This window comes from Podarcis erhardii, assembly GCF_964252035.2.
Source record: "Podarcis erhardii genome assembly, chromosome: 4".
In the NCBI taxonomy this organism is placed as follows: Eukaryota; Metazoa; Chordata; class Lepidosauria; order Squamata; family Lacertidae; genus Podarcis; species Podarcis erhardii.
Window position 1 is genome coordinate 2,389,204 of NC_138508.1, and position 23,542 is coordinate 2,412,745.

The 23,542-nt window shown below is 43.9% G+C and overlaps 1 protein-coding gene and 1 long non-coding RNA gene across 4 annotated transcripts in view; one reads left to right on the forward strand and one right to left on the reverse strand.

The window, feature by feature from the left end:
* The window catches only part of LOC309341299, a 204,061-nt gene that overhangs the window by 5,815 nt on the left and 174,704 nt on the right, over positions 1 to 23,542 (reverse strand). The window contains exon 1 of one of the 3 annotated variants that reach the window (XR_014156179.1): positions 487 to 535. The exons of the other annotated variants lie outside the window; for them this stretch is intronic. This is a non-coding gene — a long non-coding RNA (uncharacterized lncRNA). Of the gene's footprint in view, positions 1 to 486; positions 536 to 23,542 lie in introns of those variants that run through there. 3 annotated transcript variants of the gene reach the window in all.
* On the forward strand, positions 595 to 23,050 carry LOC309340898 (uncharacterized protein). Its single transcript, XM_081860083.1, has 7 exons — positions 595 to 1,572; positions 4,318 to 4,810; positions 5,006 to 5,087; positions 5,372 to 5,454; positions 6,368 to 6,494; positions 7,669 to 7,722; positions 19,130 to 23,050. Exons 2-7 carry the CDS (start codon positions 4,409 to 4,411, stop codon positions 22,642 to 22,644), a joined length of 4,263 nt encoding a protein of 1,420 aa, XP_081716209.1. The 5' UTR covers positions 595 to 1,572; positions 4,318 to 4,408; the 3' UTR covers positions 22,645 to 23,050.

Consider the following 23,542-nt stretch of genomic DNA (forward strand, 5'->3'; position numbering starts at 1 on the left):
AACTGCAGCTGTTCAAGCAAAGCACCCTTGGTTTTAACAGTTATAAGACAAAGGAAACAAAGTCGCAAGACGTTTTCGGCTTGCAAAGCAAGCCCATAGGGAAATTCGTCTTGCGAGGCAACTCGAAAACGGAAAACCCTTTCGTCTAGCGGGTTTTCCGTCTTGCGAGGCGTTCGTCTTGCGGGGCACCACTGTATTATCATTGCTGAGTTGCTTCCAGTCTCTGGGTTATTTTACACGTTCTGTCTCTGCCCACTCAGAACTGGCACCCATGACCTGTTTTTTTTGCCTAGGGAATTCCAGGAGGTGGGGGAATCATTTGTCCTATTCCAATAATCTGCTTGCATAGGTTTAATGTTATTTGGAGACAGTAACACCCATTAATTTCACGTTATCTAGGTGTTTATTCAGGTGAGGATGAATAAAACACTCTAGAAAAATCCTTCATGACTGTGTCTGCAATGTTTCCAATATGAGTTCACTTACCCATTAAAGTGTGTCATTAAATGCTGAGAAATCGTACCATACTCTGCTTACGGATCTCAACCCCAAGAAACCCCAAGTAGCTGCCTTTCCCCCAATTTCTTAGCTAGAAATAATGGATATTGAGAAGGAAGGAGAGAGAGAGGTAGGCATCCTTTCGGCGATGCTTCCCCGCTCCAGTTTGCCTCTGTCGGCCCCCGATGCCCCTTTCCTGTGGCCCCTGAATGGCTCTCTTCTCATCCACCTGTCTCGGGAGACAATGGAGGACGGCTCAAGCGGTGGGGAGATGGCAAGGCCTGCTGGGGCAGCTGGCTGCTGTGACGGACAGCAGAGCCAGAGCAGAGTCTGGGGGTGCAGTGCCTCACCATTCCACCAGGGGGCCAGAGCCTCTTTCTGATTGGCTACCCAGAGGGGGGTGGCGCCAGCACTTTTGGAGGGAAAATAAAGAGAGCCGTTTCTGAGGGGATTTGAGATGGGAGAGAGGGAAGGTTGGGAGAAGATGGGGATGAGGAGAGGGGGGAGGGAGGGAGGGAGAAGTGGCTCTGATCTGAGTGGATCCTCCGCTCTGAGGAGAATATCTATGGAGCCAGAGGAAGGAGCCTCACAGCTGAGATGGGAAGACCATGTTGAGGGTCTGGAGGGAGAATTCAGATGGGAGTGAAGCTGGAGGGAGAAGCTGTGGGAAGACTCTCCTCTTCTTCTTCTGGGGTCTCCTTCCAGTCAGGAGGAGAGAGATCTTCTAGGAAAAGGAGATTCCCGAGTCCCTGGCAAGGGCTGAGAGGATCCCCTGGGTCTGGCATACGAAGGAAAATACCTCAGGAGTGGGATTGCTAAGAGAGAGGGGAACCGAGGAAAAGTGGCCCCTCGCTGTGAAGGAAGCTGGGCTGTGTCAAAAGTACCTCACGGAAAGACCCCTCATAACTAAGTTCGGGGGTGAGAGAGAAGCAGCAGAAAGAGAGTTCAGCCTTTCACCACCTATTCTGGAAACCTGAACATCTCCCTGAAGTGTGACAACTGATTTTGAGAGGAGGGAGTTGAAGAGAAGCTGTGCCTGCAGAACTGTGTTTAATCCTGAGACATTTAGCTGAAGTAATAAGTTAACTTCTCCCTGAAAGAACACATCTCCTGTCTTCCCTTTGTTTCACCATTCTCTCTTTTTTGTAAATAAAGCTTTCCTTATCTGATAATCTCCTGCCAGAGACTCCCTGGATTGCAGTTTCCCTCACACAAGACGCCCCACAAAGTAGCCTGTGGGAAATCGTAGACATCTGTCCAATCTTCATCATCATCACTTTATTTTATTTGTAACCTTTCCATCGTTAAAACAACGCTCAAGGTGGCTTACAAGATGATAGGCAAAGGGCCTTCTCGGTGGTGGCGCCTCTTCTGCGGAACGCCCTCCCATCGGATGTCAAAGAAATAAACAACTCTCTGACGTTTAGAAGACTCCTGAAGGCAGCCCTGTTTAGGGAAGTTTTTAAGGATGGATGTTTTAATGTAGTTTTAATCATTTGTTGTAGGCTGCCCAGAGTGGCTGGAGAAACCCGGGCAGATGGGTGGGGCATAAATAATAAATTATTGTTGTTGTTGTTATGACAAGATTTACATAATTACCAACATAACCAAAGTCATAAACGATAAGCAAAACACATCCAAAGGTACACAACCAAATGGAAAAGAATTTCCACATAAATCATAAGATCAAAAATTCAGAATACAACATTAATATCAATAACAATTGAAAATGACACAGATAAAAACCCAAAACCATTTGAAGAAGGAGGCCTATCTGCCCAGCAGTAGCAGCAGTATTTATTATTATTATTATTATTATTATTATTATTATTATTATTATTAATACATACCCCGGGCATCTGGCTGGTTTTTCCCAAGCCACTTTGGGCGGCTTCCAACAAAATATTAACATACAATAGTCCATAAAATATTAAAAGCTTCTCTAAGCATAACAACCATCCATTTTTAGTCCATTGAGTTAGAAATTCAGCATTTCTGGAAGGGGAAATGGCATACTATTGAATGTTTGCATAGCAACATGCTTAAGAAAGTATTACTCATTTATGACGAGAATGGGATTTATTTCTGTTGAGCTTCTCTTGGTTCCTCCTTGGCAGCCAGTGCCATTGTTTCAGCAGGACTAGAACTCAGGACCCGCTGCCTTGAGGGACACCTAAGAGCAGCTGGGCAGGGGAAAGGTCTCCCTGGGGAGGTGGGGGACTCTCCTTCCTGGGAGGTTTCTCAGCAGAGATCGGAGGGCCATCTGCCCTGGAGGCTGGAGCTGAGATTCCTGCATTGCTGGGGGTGGGACTAGATGACCCTGGGATCCCCTCCTCTCTCTCCACTCCGGAATTCCAGGAGGAGCTTCCTTGCCTCCTGCAAAGCCCTTTTCCCTGCAGGCTCTTCCTCTGGTTTCTGGCCAAGGGAGGGAGATGCTCAGAGTCCAGCCAAGAGCCTCACCCCCAAAAGGATATCTGGGCATGGGCGGAGCCAGGGGGGGCAGCTGCCCCACCATATCCATTAAAAATAATAAAAATCTGAGGTTCTGCCAAGCGAGAGAGGGCTGAGCAGGATGGACTCTGCATTGCAAGGGTTAAAGGGAAGTGAGCTGCCTTCCTAGAGAGGACAGGAAGCAAGGGGGGCCAGGTCCTCCCAAGGCCCCCCCTCCCAAGTCCATTCCTGCTTCGCTGTCTCTCCTGGGATCTGGTGAGTCTCCTTTCTCTCCCCCCCAGAGGGTGTAGTGGGGGGACGGGGGGGCAGATCTGCTCCTGCAGGGGGGGGGACCCCAAGGGGAGAGGGTCCTGCCAGGGAGGGGCCAGGTCTGCCACGCTCTCCTTCCTGGAGATCAGAGGATCCCAAACTCATCTGGCCCTCTGCCCCCCCCCCCCGTTCAGAAAAGATCTCCCTTCTTTAAACAAAGGGGTCCCTGGGACTTTAACTCTCTGTGACGTCGCTCAGCCTCATTGCACAACGGACGAAAAATGTGCAAATGGTTTTCCAAAGCTGGAGGAGGAGGTGGACTAGCCCCCCCCCCTAAAAAAGGTGGGAGAGAAAGGCCAGGAATAAGGAGAGGGACCCCAGCCCAGAGTCTGGCTGCTGCATTGGGGACCAGTTTCCCAGTGTCTCCCAGGGCAGCTCCCCACGGAGGCCACTGCAGCAATCCCCTCGCACCCAGAGCCCGGCATCCCAGGACCACATCCTCTCTGCCCCAAAGGGATTGTTGCTGGCAAAGCAGCCGGAAATGGGCGCTGCTCCTCACTGGGCCTCCAGGGACCTTGCCCTAAATTTCAAGGGAGGTGTTTTTGGCCCTGCGAACTTGGCCCTCAGGGGGTTGGCCAGAAACATACCTGGCCCTCAGAGCAAAGAAAAAGTGACCCCACCCCAAGGGGTCTGCCTGGAGAGTGGCAGAGAGTTCAAGTGCAAAAAAGGAGACAGAAGCAGGGGAGTGGGGGTGGGGGGAGAACAACTCCTGAGGACCCCCACTAGAACCAAGCATACATTATTCAAAAGATACTGATGACTTCCTTGTCAGTCAGTTCTGACTTCATGCATTGACTGGAAGGCAGGAGAAACCAGGCTGATTCATCTCCCAGAAATCCCTTCCGTTGCCTCCACATTTTGCATTGCTAGAAGGCTAGAGACATATTTGTTCTCTTCTTACTCCTCTCCCCCCCCCCCCCCCAAGATAGCTAATGATCTGTGCTGTGGTGCAGTCCAGCCCTAGTTCCCAGCAAGACTCATCCATGCTTCCTCAAGGAACCTTTTTCTTCTCCTGATATTAGACAACTTTTGTAACAGAACAATGTATTTGCTTTGTAGGATTTGCTAGCGCCTCTCCTTAAGACAGACAGAACTTGGCAGGAGACCAAAGGGTTCCTTCCAATCTCTCAGAGGCTTCCTGAGAGCACAGATGGGTGAGCGAGACTCAGCTGGCCCTGGAGCAGGAAGAGGCCATGACATCCAAACCGGGAGCAGTGGGGGATTCTGGGAGAACTCTGTGCAGAAGATCCTGGGTGAGGAGGACACCCTCCGCTCAGAGGTGCAGAGCCAGCAGTTGAGGCAGTTCTGCTGCCAGGAGGCCAAAGGACCCCAAGAGGTTTGCAGCCGACTCTACCACCTTGACCGTCAGTGGCTGAAGCCAGAAAGGCACACGAAAGCTGAGATGCTGGACCTGGTGATCTTGGACCAGTTCCTGGCTGTCCTTCCACTGGAGATGGAGAGCTGGGTGAGGGACTGTGGAGCAGAGACCAGTTCGCAGGCAGTGGCCCTGGCCGAAGGTTTCCTCCTGAGTCAGGCAGAGGAGAGAAAGCAGGTGAGAGAGACTTTCCTCTGGATACTCCCAAGGGGCTCCAAACAGGACAGAAAACATCCCATAATGGTCTGCTGATGGCCCATGCTTTTTCTGCAAGGCATCCATGGAATGAGATCTCACACCCTTCAAGTCTTTGTCATTCTCTTTCTAGTATTTCTCCCCATTCTCTGTTTTGAATCCTTGTTTCTTTTTCAGGGAATGGATCTCTTTGCAGAAATGGACCTGGATTCCTGTGAGGCAAAGAGGCCTCCGTTGGACACCAGAGAGAGGCCACTGGGTAAGGAGGAAGGTGGTTTTTCTCTGTTTGGTCTCGTTCTGTTGGTTTTCCAACTCATCTGAGGGTTCTTTTCATCTTGTTTTGGGGGGAGACAGTCGGGAACAAGGGTCCAGAGGAGGGGAGATGTATTTCTGCACAACTAACATATGGAATGGGCACAAATGCCTAAATACTCTCAGCAGGTAAGACTTTCTCAAAGGCCCATCTGTGATTAGAGATGCCCTGTTTCACCTGTGAGAGATGCAGGCACTCCTGGCATCCTGCTAACCTTTTCTCTCTTGCAGGTGACAGAATGATACCAGCAAAACCTCCTGATCCGCCTTTTCATGGGGGCACAAGGGAAGCAGCGGCTGTGGAACCAGATCAGGTCAGTGGAAGCTGCCTTGTGGGGACAGAGGCCGAGGGATGGAGCAATGGCATGGACTGGTTGGGCACAGAGGAATGGTGGGAGGAAGCAGCCAGGGAACCAGGAAAGGAAGACATCTCAGACCCCACGGAGTGGAGGTGGAGTAAGGATGAGCAGTCAGAGGGGGAAGCCTGGGAAGAGGAGGTGTCAAAAGCTGAAGGGGAAACAGGGCTTAGTGAGCTGGGAGACTCTGGCAGAATGCAGTGCAGAATCAGAGGCAGAAGAGGAAGGAGGCGAGTGGGAGAAGAAGGTCGAGAGGCTGAGTGAGGAGAAGGAGGAGCCACTGGTGGCTCCCCCTCCTTCTGCCAGAAGCCACCCTCCCTGCTTGTCTCTCAGAGCCAGGAGACCCCCTGCAATGCAGGAATCTCTGCTAGATCATCCAAGACAGATGGCCATCAAAAACAGGCTTATTTTATTTCTAGATTGATAACTGAATGCAAAAATTGGTTTCTAAGCAGTGGACAAATGAGAACAAATAGCGGCCTGGATTCACCTAACCAGCCCCATCCGCTTGAAAATGGGGCCTGCCCCCCCATTCCTCCCCCTCTCCATGCCCCCATGAACCCCTTGAATTTGGCTCTAGGGCATTGGGAGGGAACCTTCCCAGAACAGCTGACAAGGAGAGGAGAACGTAGATCCTTCCATTGGGGAAACTGGAACGCTTGCGTAGGCAGAATGACTTGGGAAACACAAGGAGGTGTACCACCTATTTGCACAAAAACGGATACATAAAATAAGCACCCATAATTAAAATGTGGTGCAAAACAATCCTATTGAAACAACACCGCAATTTACAGGAAGGAAACAACAGAGCATTATGTAGCAGATCAAATTTCTGCTGCCTCAGAGGAGGACATTTCCTTTTTTCTTTTAGGGTCCAGTGTGCTTTGAAGATGTCGCTGTTCGTTTCACGGATGAGGAGTGGGCGTTGCTGGATCCTGACCAGAGAGCTCTGCATAAGGACGTCATGGAGGAGACTCGTGGGATCGTGGCCTCTCTTGGTAAGGCTCCCTGTGGGATCGTCATTGTTGTTGTTGTTGTTTAGTCGTTTAGTCGTGTCCGACTCTTCGTGACCCCCTGGATCAGAGCACGCCAGGCACTCCTGTCTTCCACCGCCTCCCACAGTTTGGTCAGACTCATGTTTGTGGCTTCGAGAACACCATCCAACCATCTCGTCCTCTGTCGTCCCCTTCTCCTTGTGCCCTTCATCTTTCCCAACATCAGGCTCTTTTCCAGGGAGTCTTCTCTTCTCATGAGGTGCCCAAAGTACTGGAGCCTCCGCTTCACGATCTGTCCTTCCAGTGAGCACTCAGGGTTGATTCCTTCAGTATGGAGAGGTTTGATCTTCTTGCAGTCCATGGGACTCTCAAGAGTCTCCTCCAGCACCAGAATTCAAAAGCATCAATTCTTCGGCGATCAGCCTTCTTTATGGTCCAGCTCTCACCTCCATACATCACTAATGGGAAAACCATGGCTTTAACTATACGGACCTTTGTTGGCAAGGTGATGTCTCTGCTTTTTAAGATGCTGTCTAGGTTTGCCATCGCCTTTCTCCCAAGGAGCAGGCGTCTTTTAATTTCGTGACTGCTGTCACCATCTGCAGTGATCACGGAGCCCAAGAAAGTAAAATCTCTCACTGCCTCCATTTCTTCCCTTTCTATTTGCCAGGAGGTGATGGGACCAGTGGCCATGATCTTCGTTTTTTGATGTTGAGCTTCAGACCATATTTTGTGCTCTCCTCTTTCACCCTCATTAAAAGGTTTTTTAATTCCTCCTCACTTTCTGCCATCAGGGTTGTGTCATCTGCTTATCTGAGGTTGTTGATATTTCTTCCGGCGATCTTAATTCCAGCTTGGGATTCATCCAACCCAGCCTTTCGCATGATGAATTCTGCATATAAGTTAAATAAGCAGGGAGACAATATACAGCCTTCTTGTACTCCTTTCCCAGTTTTGAACCAATCAGTTGTCCCATATCCAGTTCTAACTGTAGCTTCTTGTCCCACATAGAGATTTCTCAGGAGACAGATGAGGTGATCAGGCACTCCCATTTCTTTAAGAACTTGCCATAGTTTGCTGTGGTCGACACAGTCAAAGGCTTTTGCATAGGGATCATCATATCAGCCTGGAAATTCAAAAAATTCCTCTATGTGACCAACCTCATCTATTTTCACAGAGCTCAACCGTGGCCCCTATAACACCTGGGAACCTAACACCCCCACAATAAACAGTAACTTACAGTTTTTTCTTTGAACAGTCTTCCTCAAATTATTCCTTTTTCTACCACGACCGGGCTGGTCTGAACTGCCCAAGCCATCTTAAATGTCAGCTTCAGAATTGTTAGGAAAGATAAGTTGTGAAGTTTAGAGCTTACAGGGTTAACAGCTCAGAGTGTCCTGCATCTGGGGAGGAGCTTTCTCAACAACTGGGAAAGCTGTTTCTTTGTTCTTTCTGACTTTTGTTGTCTCCTGAGGCAAGGAACACGAAATGTCTGCATCTTCCGATGGTTTAGTAGCAGTGATGCTGATGACGCTGATGATGAAAATGGTTTACAAACTTAATCTTTTCCGGAACAGGGCTGCTCTTAAATCGATGTACCACTGTAGTAATAATAATATTTTTTATTTATACCCTGCCCATTTGGCTGGGTTGCCCCAACACATATATAAACATGGCTTCCAACACATTTATAAACATGAAGCATAAATAATAATAATAATCTGATCCCATATAAAAAGAGCATTAACTTTAAAGTGAACAACTTCTCCTAGTGGCCAAAATTGTGGAAACCTTTTGTGAATAGTGTATTTCTGAGGTTTGATGGCTCATAACACCACTTTTGAGTGGAGTAATACCATAGAATTATATATCAATGCAAAGATAATTTAATGAAGAATGTAATGAAAGAACTTTTATGAAGGTGTATTTATTAGAACAGCAGTCATAACCATTGGCAACCTTTAGCTTTAATTACGGCCTTACAATGCCTTCCCATGATATGAACCAAGTTTTTAGTTCTGCAGCTGTAATAAAGTGAAACCAAGATTAAATTATTGCCTCTGTTAATTGGACTTTATTGCTGGGTTGCTTCTGACTAACAAGTTTCTTTAGTCGGCTCCATAGATTTCTGATTGGGTTAAAGTTTGGGCTATTCCCAGCCCTTCCAGCAGTGAAATATATTTATCTTGAAAGCACCTTTTGCACACAGCAGCAACATGACATGGAGCGGAATCCTGTCGAAGTATAAAATAGAATATATATGTGTGTGTGTGTGTGTGTGTGTGTGTGTGTGTGTGGAATGTTTCCAAGGGGTTGCTCGAGAGCAAGCAGGCAAATATCTCCCTGCTTAGCTGTGAAGCCTTGCTTTTGCTGCCAAAATAAACCTTATCTGTCCGGAGCGCCACTCTCCCGTGGCTGACTCAGTCGCTGGCAGAATCTGTGAGTGGGCGGTTCCTAAACTTTCCCCAGCAAAGCAGCTTCTTGACGCCCAGTCTGCGCCTCCCCTCTCTGCACGGATGCTTTCTGCGCAAGGAGAGCATGGATAATGGAGGACCTCTCTCCTCCCCGCTTTGGCCTGGCACCGTCTTGCCTCTTCCGACTCCTGCAGCTCCGCTCAACTGGAGGCGTGTTTACTCTCCTCCGTTGAAGAGGAGCTGCTTCCCATGATCCCTGGAGGCTCTCTGTAATCCATTTGGCTTTTCCTCTCTCCTTCCTGAACCGATGGCAGTTCCCTGACAATATGCTTCAGCATCTGGGAAAAGATCACCTGAGGAACGCTTCAGTTTGGGCGCAAGTATTTCATTTATGCATTTTAGGGCATTTACATTCCCATTAATGACGTAAATTTTACCCACACCTTTTACTGCCATACAACCCCAGATCAACACACTATCTGGGTGTTTCACGGTCGGTGTAATGCAAGTAGGATGTAAATCTTCTCTGATTCTTCTCCTCGCGTATGTCATGCCATCACTACTAAGCAAGGCGTTTTGGGTCTCATCACACCAAATAAAATTGTCCCATTGATCCGCTGTCCAGTTAACATGGGTTTAATCTTTTCAACCTTTGCTTGAGAGATAACAATGGCTTTTTCCTTAGAATTCTAACATTTATTTTTTTTTTAAATATTTTTTATTAAGTTTATGAAATACAGAAAAAAAGAATAAAAGATAGATATAAGAAAGTAGAATAGAAAAATAACGAATTTCCATGTTCTTTTTTCCATCAAATCTAAAGGACTTCCCCACATCCTCCAAACCCTGCATTCTCTGTAATATAAAACATCAGCAATTTGTTAACTTATTTCAAAACTTATTGTATCTTCCATTTTATCATGTTGCTTAATTTCAAAAATACTGTAACTTGATTCTTATACGTTTTATGTTAAACACAATAAAGTTGTTTCATTATTTTACCTCTAAATTTTTGTGTCTTAATTTCCATTTCATTAACTTGCATTTGCTGAAGCTAGAGTTTCCTAAAAGGTGCATTTTTTTAACATTCATACAGCTTATAGTGTTTTTTCAAATAGTCCTTAAACTTTTTCCAGTCCTCCTCGATTGTTTCTTCTCCCAAGTCTCGGATTCTGCCAGTCATTTCGGCCAGTTCCATGTAGTCCATCAACTGCGATTGCCATTCCTCCAGCGTGGGTAGATCTTGTGTCTTCCAATGCTTTGCAATCAAGATCCTAGCTGCTGTGGTAGCATACATAAAAAAAATTCTGTCTTTCTTAAGTACTCTCTGGTCCACAATGCCCAGAAGAAAGGCCTCCGGTTTCTTAGGTAAGGTAAATCTAAGTACCTTTTTTAATTCATTATGAATCATCTCCCAAAAGGCCTTCACTTTCGGGCAAGTCCACCAGAGATGAAAGAATGTCCCTTCCGCCTCTCTGCATTTCCAACATGTCAGACAGGTGATATATCTTAGCAAGCTTGACTGGGGTCATGTACCACCGGTATACCATTTTCATAATATTTTCCTTCAAGGCAGTACATGCCGTGAATTTCAAACCGGTGTTCCATAACCTTTCCCAGTCTTCAAACATGATGTTATGCCCCACATCCTGCGCCCATTTTATCATGGCGGATTTGACTGTCTCATCCTGTGTGTTCCACTTAAGCAGCAAGTTATACATTCTCGAAAGTAATTTATTTTTTGGCTCTAACAATTCTGTCTCTAGTTTCGATTTTTCCACCTGGAATCCAACCTTTTTGTCTACTTTAAAGACCTCCTGAATTTGAGCATAGTGCAACCAATCTCGCACCTTGTTTTTTAGTTTTTCCAAGCTTAGCAACCTCCAATTGTCTCCAATTTTTTCAATTATTTCCCAATATTTAGGCCAGTGGGCCTCCATGTTAAGTCTCTTACGTGCCTTGGCCTCCACCGGTGAGAGCCACCTCGGAGTCTTACTCTCCAATAAGTCTTTATATTTTGTCCAGACCATCAAAATTGCTCTTCTGACAATATGGTTTTTAAACAATTTGTGCACTTTAACCTTGTCATACCACAAATATGCATGCCACCCAAACGCATTATCGAACCCTTCCAGATCTAGGACATCAGTGTTCTCCAATAAAATCCAATCTTTCAACCAGCAGAAGGCTGCAGATTCATAATATAACCTCAAGTCTGGCAGGGCAAATCCCCCTCTTTCTTTCGCATCAGTTAATATTTTATACTTTATTCGGGGCTTTTTGCCCTGCCAAACAAACTTAGATATATCCTTCTGCCACTTTCCAAAACATTCCACCTTGTCCACGATCTGTAGGGCCTGAAACAAGAATAGCATTTTTGGCAATACATTCATCTTTACAGCAGCTATTCGGCCTAACAAGGAAAGCTTCAATCTTGACCATGTTTCCAAATCTCTTTTGATTTCTGACCAACATTTCTCATAGTTATCTTTAAACAAATTCAAATTTTTGGAGGTCAGATGCACCCCTAAGTATTTTACTTTTTTAACCACATTTAGTTCTGTTTCTTTAAAGAACTCATCTGTTTCTGTAGCTGTCAGATTTTTTGCTAAAACTTTGGTTTTTTGCTTATTTAACTTAAACCCCGCCACCCGACCAAAGTCAGAAATTAATTCTAACACTCTTTTAGTACTAGAGACTGGTTCCTGTAATGTTAATACCAGGTCGTCTGCAAATGCTTTCAATTTATATTGTTTCACTCCGACCTCAATTCCTTGGACCAACCGGTCCTTTCTAATCATGTTTAGCAACACCTCCAGAACTGAGATGAACAATAGGGGGGATAGGGGGCACCCCTGACGTGTCCCTTTTTCAATTTTAAACTCCTCTGTCACCACATTGTTTACTATCAATTTAGCTTTTTGTTCTGAATAGATTGCTTCTATACCATTTTCAAACCCCCGCCCCACTCCCATCCCTTCCAAGTTTTTCTTCATAAACATCCAAGAAATATTATCAAAGGCTTTCTCTGCATCAATAAAGATTAAGACCGCTCTAGTGTTAAGATTTGTTTGTAGAAGTTCCAAAATATCAATAATGTTTCTTGTATTGTCAAACAAATGCCTACCGGGGAGAAAACCAGCCTGGTCCTTATGGATCACTTCATTTAGTACTTTTTTAAATCTACTTGCCAAGATATCCGCAAAAATTTTGTAATCCACATTTAGGAGTGAGATGGGGCGGTAGTTCTTAAGCTGGGTCTTTTCAGTTTCTAGTTTAGGTATCAATGTGATGAAAGCTTCTTTCCAAGTTTCCGGTGCCTTCCTCCCCTCCATGATCTGGTTGCAAACCTCCATCAAAGGTTGTATCAAATAGTCCTTTAAAACCTTGTAGTATTTGGAGGTTAGTCCATCAGGGCCTGGAGACTTGCCTAATTGGAGATTCTGAATGGCACTTTCAATTTCTTGCTGTGTGATGTTACAATTCAGGGTTGTTCCCATTTCCTGGGGTATTTTTTTGTAATCCATTAGTTTTAAAAAATTGATCCACCTCGGAAACTTTTTGCGGCCCTTGTGAATAGAGTTCTTTGAAATATCTCTGGAAACACTTTCTAATTTCCTCAGGTTTCTGAACCATTCTCCCTTTAATCTCTAGATTTGTAACTGTATTAAGTTTTTGTCTCTTTTTCAACTGCCATGCTAGCAGTTTCCCACACTTATTAGCTGATTCAAAGGATCTTTGTTTCATTTGTTTAATTTTCCATTCCACCTCTTGATTTATCAATTTCGAGTATTGCGCCTGGAAAAATTTCACTTCTCTCAGCACATCCTTCGACTTAGGCCTAGATCTTAATTTTTTCTCTCCTTCTCTTATTTTCTCCAATATCTTCTCCTTCTTTTCATTCCAGAGCCTTTTCTTAATCGTGTTTTGTTGTATTAGAAACCCTCTCATGACTGCTTTACTTGCGTCCCAGATTATTCTTTTTTCCACGGTGGTATTTAAATTTATCTCAAAGTAGTCCTTTAAAGTTTTTTGGGCCTTCTTAACAATTTCCTGATCTCTTAATATGGTGTCATTCATTTTCCATCTAAAGGATCCGGTTGTGTTTAGTCTCAGTTCCACTTTCAAAGCATTATGGTTGGAGCAGGTTTTTGGGCAGATTTCCACTTTTCTAGTCTTAGGTACCAGTCCTCTAGTTGTCCATATTTGGTCGATTCATGTCCATGTCAGATGAGCTTCAGAAAAGAAAGTTCCTTCTTTCCCTAGAGGGTTCTTGACCCTCCATATGTCAATTAAGTCCATATTGTCAGTCATTTCAAAAAAAGTTTTAGGTAGTCTGCCATCTTTCGATATGTTGACACTTTGTGACTTATCCATGTTTACAGACACAACCCCATTCATATCACCCAACATAATGATGTTATTGTAGTCCAAGTAATCCAGCATAGTCTCATGCAGCTTCCTGAAAAATTCCGATTTTCCCTCATTTGGAGCATATATTCCTAATATCAAAAATTTTTCTCCTTGTGTTTGTATTTCAATCGCCAAAATTCGGCCATGTTCATCTTTGAATAAAAATTTCGGTGACAGGCTCTCCTTAGCGTATATCACCACTCCTCTTTTCTTAACTTTGTCCGAAGAAATAAATTCTTGGCCTAGTCTTTTATTAATTAGCACTTTTCTGTGGAGCCTTGTCACATGTGTTTCTTGTAGGCAAATAACGTCCAATTGTTCTTTTTTCAAGATGTGGAAAACTTTCCTTCTTTTTTCCGGGGAATTTCCGCCATTTATGTTCCAGCTAAGAAGCTGCAGAGACATCCTAGTTCAATTAGTGGGTCCTACAATGGGGTATCTAGGTTTCCCTCCGATCCCGGAGGTGGTAGTGCTGGTCCAGATCCAGACGGTATAGCTTTTGAAGGTGGTCCCGGTGGTGGTGGTGGCCAAGAAGCTGCAGCTCCTTTTTGAAGGTCCTCCTCGTGGTCGTATAGGAACTTCTGCTGGTCCTCAGGTGATTTAATTTTTATTTTCCTTCCTTTGTAAGTAAATGATAGTCCTTGTGGAAACTCCCACCTATAAGGAATTCCGTTGTGTCTCAACAATTTGGTCAAGTCTATATAGGTAGTCCTGAGATCCAAGAGATATTTGGGTATATCTCTGTAAATTTCAGCCTTTTTACCTTCTATCTCCAAAGATTTCTTGAAATGTAGGCCTAATATCTTATCCCTCTCTTCTCTTGATCTCAGAATGACTAAACAGTCTCTGGACTTGTCTTTCTTTACAGATCTTCCCAGTCTAAAGGCCGTCACAATTTTAAAGTCCTTATCTTCCTCAATTCCCCAGAATTTGGAGAACAAAAGTGTCAGAAATCCCTCTAGGTTGTCTTTCTCCAGTTCCGGGATGGCCCTTATCCTGAGATTATTTTCTTTACTTTTCAATTCAACCAATGACAGGTAGGCTTGTTGTTCCCCTACCTGTCTTTTCAGAGGCCTTACTTCCCCTTTAATCTCCTCAACCTTTATGTTCGCCTGTTCTGCTTTTTGATTGGCTTCCACAGCTAGTTTGTAATTTTCAGCCGTAGCTCCTTGCAGTTTCTCAATTGCCTGAGTGTGCTGCGAAACCTGTTCAGTTAATTTGCCAATAGAGGATGTAGCTTGATCAATTTTTGATGTTTGATTGTCCACTTTTTGATTTAAAACTGCCAATTGTTCCAAAATTTGTTTCAAGACTGTTTCAGATCCTCCAGTTGCCATATCTTCTGCAGCAGGCTGTACACTTTCCACCTCCTGTGCTGTCAGCACAGTTGGGACTGATGATCTACGTTGATGAGTTAAAGTTGTTTGAACAAGTTGCGCCGATTTTTTGTCTTTCTCTTTTTCTTTATCCTTGGCTTTAGCTGCTCTTGTTCTCCCTGAGCCGCTCATTCCACACCTGCCTCTGTTCAAGGTCAAATTTTCTTTTGTCCCATGAGAAATGCCAGTCCAGAGTATAAACAATTAAACCACAAAAAGTCTCAATAAAATACAGTTCCCAAGCTTCAATATCTCCACAGTCCTCTAGGGGGGATACTTTCAAAAATTTCAAGAAAGGAGAAACCTCTTCTCCGCCATTGAAGTTCCTATAATCCCTGTATTAATTCTTTTTAATTCCAGAGCACAAAAGGAAGGTTCCTCAGGCTTTCTGTTTTTCCAAGTGGGACACAAGGTGACAAGAGAGGTCCCAGCAACAATGTTTAGACGCTAGTGTCTCAGTCAATGTAACAATTCAATCAGTAAAAGCTCCAGCAACTGTATCAAGTCAGCAGTTTGACAGTTCTCCTTTAAGCACTGACAGTCCGACAACTGGGTCGTCCCTTTCAGCTCGCATAGCTCAAAAGTAGGAAGAGAGTTCCAAGAATAAAGTCCACCAATTTTATAAAAAATTCCCTCTTGTCTTTCTAAATACAGAGTCTATCAATGCGCCTTTGATCTACTTTTACAGTCCCTTTTAAGCGCTTCGGCACACTTCCGAACTTTGCTTTGATCTAGTTAGCAAGATCGGGAGACGGACTTCCTGTTACTCGCCTCCCGTTTTCAGCCAAATTCCACCAAATTAGTCCAATATTTAGCACCCCTTACTCACGGGTATGTTTCAGCCAATTCCAATGTTTCAGGAAGAAAGGTCGGCGCTCATCGGCAGCAGCAGCGCGGCTTTGCTTCCACGAAAAGAGTGATGAACTCACAGCGCCACTCCCCCTTTCACGTTCCGGAGCCTCTTACGAGGTCCCTTCTTTGTTTCTGGGGGGGCTTTTGGCGCCCGAGTCCCACAGCCACAGGCTCGCTCTGCCTGCGGTTTATCTTGATGGGTCTCCGCTTTGCCGCAGCGGACGACCCTTTTTCGCGGAGCCCCTCTTCACCAGGTAAAGAGGACCGCCATTGCCGTTTTGCGCCGCCTCCGGAAGTCTAGAATTCTAACATTTAGACCAGTCCTTGCACTCAACTTCACATTACATTGCACCATGTCACCTTGTATCCACCCAGATTATTTTCTTCTGTCATGTAGGGACAGTGTCTCCACTCGTCCATTGTCACTTGCCTTTGTGCACCTTTCCCTGCCTTTACCGGTCTGATTTTGTAGTGACTGAGTCTCCTTATACCTCTTCAAAAATATATAAAGGCCAGCTCTGGTTAAGTTTTTCGTAATATTTCATGAATTTCTTCATAACTGTAGCCTTGTTCACTTAACAGTACAATTTTACATCGCTTTCTGGGTGACCAGTCAACTCTTTGTGCCATTTCTGTAATTTTATTATGTTTTACAAGAACACAAAAAAACCAACCAACTTGATAGCAATCCCAAAGACACTGACAAAAGTCAACCTAAGCAAGTTGTGCTTCCTTTTTCTGGTTATTTGGCTATAGCATTAGCTTTAGATAGAATATGGGTAAATGAACAATTTCCGTTGATACATAATTGTATGATATTACTCCAAAAGAAGCAGTGTTATGAGCCATCAAACCTCTAAAATACACTTTTCTCCAAAAGTATTCCACAATTTTGACCACTACTGTATATCAAACAAAGCAACAGTCAACAACTCAACAAAATCTCATAATAAATATGTTGGTTAATGAGAAACAAAGGTAATAAACACACTGAACTACCTTCAGTTCTTCTTCATTTGTTCCTGAGGCTCTATTTTTTTAAAAAAATACTATTTATTGAAGCTTCAACAGAATTACAAATATGAAAAAACACACAAAAGGGATAGAAAATAGAAAAAAAGAATAAAAAAAAAGAGTTAAAAACATTTCAATCTTTCCATATGCTGTCTTTCATTTACTTATTTCCGTGACCTCCTCACGCCTCCCGTTTTTGTATTCTAATTCAATTAAATATTCCAGCAAATCCTTCCAACTTCGTTTTTATCCTAATAATTTATCTTAACATATCATGATTTTACCTTCTCTCTTTCACCAATTCATTTTTACTTAATCCTTTATATCCTTTCTGCTAAAACCACATAATTTTTTTCCCCAACATCTTTCTAACATTCCTCAATTTTGCAATATTTCTGAAGATAAACTTTAAATTTCTTCCACTCTTCTTTCACCAAAGGTGAAAGAATGTACCTTCAACCTCTTTACATTTCCAACATTTATTGTCAGGCAAATGATAAATTTTTGCAAGCTTGACTGGTGTCAGGTACCACCTGTAAATCATTTTCATTATATTCTCTCTTAAGGCATTACATGCCGTATACTTCATACCTGTGGTCCATAACTGTTCCCAGTCAGCCATCATGATGTTATATCCAACATCTTGTGCCCATTTAATCATAACAGATTTAACCATTTCATCCTGTGTATTCCATTTCAACAGCAAGTTATACATTCTTGACAAATTCTTAGTTTTAGGTTCTAAGAGTTCTGTTTCCAATTTTGATTTTTCCACCTGAAAGCCAATTTTCTTATCCAAATTATAAGTCTCCCTAATTTGATAATAATGGAGCCAGTCTCGTACTTTGTTTTTTAATTTTTCAAAACTCTGCAGTTTTAATCTATCTCCTTCTTGTTCCAAGATTTCCCAATATTTCGGCCAATTTGCCTCCGTATTAAGTTTTTTCAGAGTCTTGGTTTCCATTGGTGACAGCCACCTTGGCGTTTTATTTTCGAGCAAGTCCTTATATCTTATCCAAACATTAAACAGTGCTTTCCTGACAATATGGTTCTTAAAAGCTTTGTATGCTTTGACCTTGTCATACGACAAATATGCATGCCACCCAAATACATTATTGAAACCTTCTAAATCCAAAATGTCTGTGTTTTCCAGAAGCAGGCATTCTTTCAGCCAGCAAAATGCGGCTGATTCATAATAAATTTTAAGGTCTGGCAGGGCGAATCCCCCTCTTTCTTTAGCATCAGTTAAAATCTTAAATTTAATTTGAGGCTTCTTGCCCTGCCAGACAAATGTAGAAATATCTCTCTGCCACTTCTTGAAACAGTCCACCTTGTCCAAAATTTGCAATGTTTGAAACAAATACAACATTCTTGGCAATACATTCATCTTTATGACAACAATTCGGCCTAGCAATGATAACTTCAAATTTGACCATATTTCTAGATCCTTTTTCACTTCAATCCAACATTTTTCATAATTATCTTTAAATAAATTCACATTCTTAGCAGTCATATTAACCCCCAGGTATTTCACTTTCTTAACCAATGTTAATCCTGTCTCCTTCTGAAACCTCTCTTTCTCAATCACTGTTAAGTTCTTCTCTAACACCTTAGTTTTCAACTTATTCAACTTAAATCCCGCAACCTGACCAAATTCTTGAATCAATTGCAATACTCTTTTAGTACTGGATTCCGGCTCCTGCAATGTCAAGACTAAATCATCGGCAAAAGCTTTCAGTTTATACTGTTTAGCTCCGACTTTTATATCTTTAACCAATTGGTCCTTTCTTATCATATTAAGCAAAACCTCCAGGACCGAAATAAAAAGCAATGGGGAAATTGGGCAGCCCTGTCGTGTTCCTTTCTCAATCCTAAATTCTTCTGTAATTACATTATTCACAATTAATTTAGCTTTTTGTTCTGAATAAATTGCACCTATACCGTTTTCAAAACCTTGGCCTACCCCCATTCCCTGTAAATTTTTAGTCATGAAGCTCCAAGAGATGTTTTCAAAGGCTTTCTCTGCGTCCAAAAATATCAAAACTGCTTTAGTATTAATATTTACTTGTAATTTTTCTAAAATATTGATTATATTCCTTGTATTGTCTGACAAGTGTCTCTCCGGGAGAAAGCCTCCTTGATCTTTGTGGATTTCTTCTACCAAATACCTTTTTTAATCTTTTAGCCACAATTTCAGCAAAAATTTTATAATCCACATTAAGCAAAGATATGGGGCGGTAGTTCTTAAGTTGTGTCTTCTCCCATTATGTTTTCGGTATAAGTGTAATATAGGCGTATTTCCACGACTCTGGTGCCTTTTCCCCCTCTAGTATTTCATTACAGACTTCCTTCAATGGCTGTACTAGCCAATCTTTCAAAGATCTGTAATATCTTGAAGTTAAACCATCCGGCCCTGGAGATTTGCCCAGTTTCATATTCTGAATGGCTCCTTCCACCTCTTGATCTGTTATTTTATAGTTTAGCATTAACTTGTTCTCTTGAGAGATTTTTTGTAGTCCATTTGTTCATTTGTTCCTGAGGCTCTAATCCCTTTTTGTCTCCATGGCAGATTGTGATGAATCAGAAATCAAGAACGAAGGTGACCACGATAAAATCCCCAGAGAGGAGAAGCCACGTAAAAATTTGGAGTTTGGAGAAAGCTGCAGTCAGTGCTCCCATTCCACTTCCCATCAACAAAATATCCTTGGAAAGAAACTCTATCAGTGTGGGGAATGTGGAAAGAGCTTCAGTCAGAGCTCCAAACTCACTTCCCATCAAAGAATTCATACAGGGGAGAAACCCTATCAGTGTGTGGAATGTGGAAAGAGCTTCAGTCAGAGCTCCAGTCTCACTTTCCATCAAAGAATTCATACAGGGAAGAAACCCTATCAGTGTGTGGAATGTGGAAAGAGCTTCAGTCAGAGCTCCAACCTCACTTATCATCAAAGAATTCATTCAGGGAAGAAACCCTATCAGTGTGTGGAATGTGGAAAGAGCTTCAGTCAGAGCTCCAACCTCATTACCCATCAAAGAATTCATACAGGGGAGAAACCCTATCAGTGTGTGGAATGTGGAAAGAGCTTCACTCATAGCTCCAACCTCACTTTCCATCAAAGAATTCATACAGGGGAGAAACCCTATCAGTGTGGGGAATGTGGAAAGAGCTTCAGTCAGAGCTCCGATCTCACTTCCCATCAAAGAATTCATACAGGGGAGAAACCCTATCAGTGTGTGGAATGTGGAAAGAGCTTCAGTCAGAGCTCCAAACTCACTTCCCATCAAAGAATTCATACAGGGGAGAAACCCTATCAGTGTGTGGAATGTGGAAAGAGCTTCAGTCAGAGCTCCAGTCTCACTTCCCATCAAAGAATTCATACAGGGGAGAAACCCTATCAGTGTGTGGAATGTGGAAAGAGCTTCAGTCACAGCCAGAATCTCACTTCCCATCAAAGAATTCATACAGGGGAGAAACCCTATCAGTGTGTGGAATGTGGAAAGAGCTTCAGTCAGAGCTCCCATCTTTCTTCCCATCAAAGAATTCATACAGGGGAGAAACCCTATCAGTGTGTGGAATGTGGAAGGAGCTTCACTCATAGCTCCAGCCTCACTTTCCATCAAAGAATTCATACAGGGGAGAAACCCTATCAGTGTGGGGAATGTGGAAAGAGCTTCAGTCAGAGCTCCGATCTCACTTCCCATCAAAGAATTCATACAGGGGAGAAACCCTATCAGTGTGTGGAATGTGGAAAGAGCTTCAGTCAGAGCTCCAAACTCACTTCCCATCAAAGAATTCATACAGGGGAGAAACCCTATCAGTGTGTGGAATGTGGAAAGAGCTTCAGTCAGAGCTCCAAACTCACTTCCCATCAAAGAATTCATACAGGGGAGAAACCCTATCAGTGTGTGGAATGTGGAAAGAGCTTCAGTCAGAGCTCCAGTCTCACTTCCCATCAAAGAATTCATACAGGGGAGAAACCCTATCAGTGTGGGGAATGTGGAAAGAGCTTCACTCATAGCTCCAACCTCACTTTCCATCAAAGAATTCATACAGGGGAGAAACCCTATCAGTGTGGGGAATGTGGAAAGAGCTTCAGTCAGAGCTGCGATCTCACTTCCCATCAAAGAATTCATACAGGGGAGAAACCCTATCAGTGTGTGGAATGTGGAAAGAGCTTCAGTCAGAGCGCCAATCTCACTTCCCATCAGAGAATTCATACAGGGGAGAAACCCTATCAGTGTGTGGAATGTGGAAAGAGCTTCAGTCAGAGCTCCCATCTTTCTTCCCATCAAAGAATTCATACAGGGCAGAAACCCTATCAGTGTGTGGAATGTGGAAGGAGCTTCACTCATAGCTCCAGCCTCACTTTCCATCAAAGAATTCATACAGGGGAGAAACCCTATCAGTGTGGGGAATGTGGAAAGAGCTTCAGTCAGAGCTCCGATCTCACTTCCCATCAAAGAATTCATACAGGGGAGAAACCCTATCAGTGTGTGGAATGTGGAAAGAGCTTCAGTCAGAACGCCAATCTCACTACCCATCAGAGAATTCATACAGGGGAGAAACCCTATCAGTGTGTGGAATGTGGAAAGAGCTTCAGTCAGAGCTCCAGTCTCACTTCCCATCAAAGAATTCATACAGGGGAGAAACCCTATCAGTGTGGGGAATGTGGAAAGAGTTTTAGTCAGAGCTCCGATCTCACTTCCCATCAAAGAATTCATACAGGGGAGAAACCCTATCAGTGTGTGGAATGTGGAAAGAGCTTCAGTCAGAGCTCCAAACTCACTTCCTATCAAAGAATTCATACAGGGGAGAAACCCTATCAGTGTGGGGAATGTGGAAAGAGCTTCACTCATAGCTCCAACCTCACTTTCCATCAAAGAATTCATACAGGGGAGAAACCCTATCAGTGTGGGGAATGTGGAAAGAGCTTCAGTCAGAGCTGCGATCTCACTTCCCATCAAAGAATTCATACAGGGGAGAAACCCTATCAGTGTGTGGAATGTGGAAAGAGCTTCAGTCAGAGCGCCAATCTCACTACCCATCAGAGAATTCAAACAGGGGAGAAACCCTATCAGTGTGTGGAATGTGGAAAGAGCTTCAGACAGAGCTCCAAACTCACTTCCTATCAAAGAATTCATACAGGGGAGAAACCCTATCAGTGTGTGGAATGTGGAAAGAGCTTCAGTAAGAGCTCCCATCTCTATACCCATCAAAGAATTCATACAGGGGAGAAACCCTATCAGTGTGGGGAATGTGGAAAGAGCTTCAGTCAGAGCTGCGATCTCACTTCCCATCAAAGAATTCATACAGGGGAGAAACCCTATCAGTGTGTGGAATGTGGAAAGAGCTTCAGTCAGAGCGCCAATCTCACTACCCATCAGAGAATTCATACAGGGGAGAAACCCTATCAGTGTGTGGAATGTGGAAAGAGCTTCAGTCAGAGGTCCCATCTTTCTTCCCATCAAAGAATTCATACAGGGCAGAAACCCTATCAGTGTGTGGAATGTGGAAGGAGCTTCACTGAAAGCTCCAAACTCACTTCCCATCAAAGAATTCATACAGGGGAAAAACCCTATCAGTGTGTGGAATGTGGAAAGAGCTTCAGTAGGAGCACTGAACTCACTTCCCATCAACGAATTCATACAGGGGAGAAACCCTATCAGTGTGTGGAATGTGGAAAGAGCTTCACTGAAAGCTCCTCTCTCACTTCCCATCAAAGAATTCATACGGGGGAGAAACCCTATCAGTGTGTGGAATGTGGAAAGAGCTTCAGTCAGAGCTCCTCTCTCACTTCCCACCAAAGAATTCATACAGGGGAGAAACCCTTTCAGTGTGTGGAATGTGGAAAGAGCTTCAGTCACAGCCAAAATCTCACTTCCCATAGAAGAATTCATACAGGGGAGAAACCCTATCAGTGTGTGGAATGTGCAAAGGGCTTTCGTCGCCCCCACAGTCTCACTTCCCATCAACAAATTCATACAGGGGAGAAACCCCATCAGTGTATGGAATGTGGAAAGAGCTTCAGTCACAGCGCCAGTCTCACTTCCCATCAAAGAATTCATGCAGGGGAGAAACCATATTAGTGTGCGGAATGTAGAAAGAGCTTATGGAGGAACTTCGCCTCTCCTGAGCCAGTGCAGCTCAGGAGAGGCTGGAGGGTTACCGGACCCAGAGGAAACCCCAGCTTCCTCTGACGGGGCTGAGAGTGGAGCACCTACAGGCAATGGGTCCTCTGGCGCCTCCATCGCCAGAGCAGACTCAACTGGTGTCTGTACCTGAGGATCCAGCACAGGTGAGGACACTTCAGGCTCATGCCCCAACCCTGGCTCAGCTGGTTCTGGAGGCGAGGAATCCTGTGCAGGTTGGGATTCCTTAGGTTCAGCATCTGAATCCGAATCCCAAGCCATCACACCCGGAAGCAAAGTCTCATTGCGCTTTCCTTTACTTTATCTGAATTCAGTGCGCTGTCTGAGCTTTGCAGGGAATTGGAATTCTGTTTGTTTGGTTCAACATAAGGTGCTACTGGAAGGAATTTTTTGTTTTGACTATGGCAGACCAACACGGCTACCTATCTGTAACTGTATTCAGGGGTCAGGACACCCATGGAGACAAGTTATGTGAAAATAGTCAGCAAGTAGAATGCGCTGAGTTCAAAAAAGCTGAGATTTTTCAGTCAGCTCTGGGTAGTCTGGAGCAGACCGAACATTGCTTTTGCTACCAATCTGCTCAGCAAGGAAGCTACAAACCCGAGTGTGAGTGCCTGGAATGGTATCAAGAGGGTGCTGTGTATCTGCAGGATACCAAGGATTTCTGTCTCAAGCTGTCAGCTAAGGGTGATGGCTAGCTGATGTGCAGGACAGATAGCGATTGGACAAATCTGGCTAACAGGAAGTCCGTATCTGGGATGGTGGTAAGGTTTGGGGACTGTTTGGTTGGGTGGAAGTCCCGGTGTACTGGTCCCGGGGGTTAATCAAGAGGCAA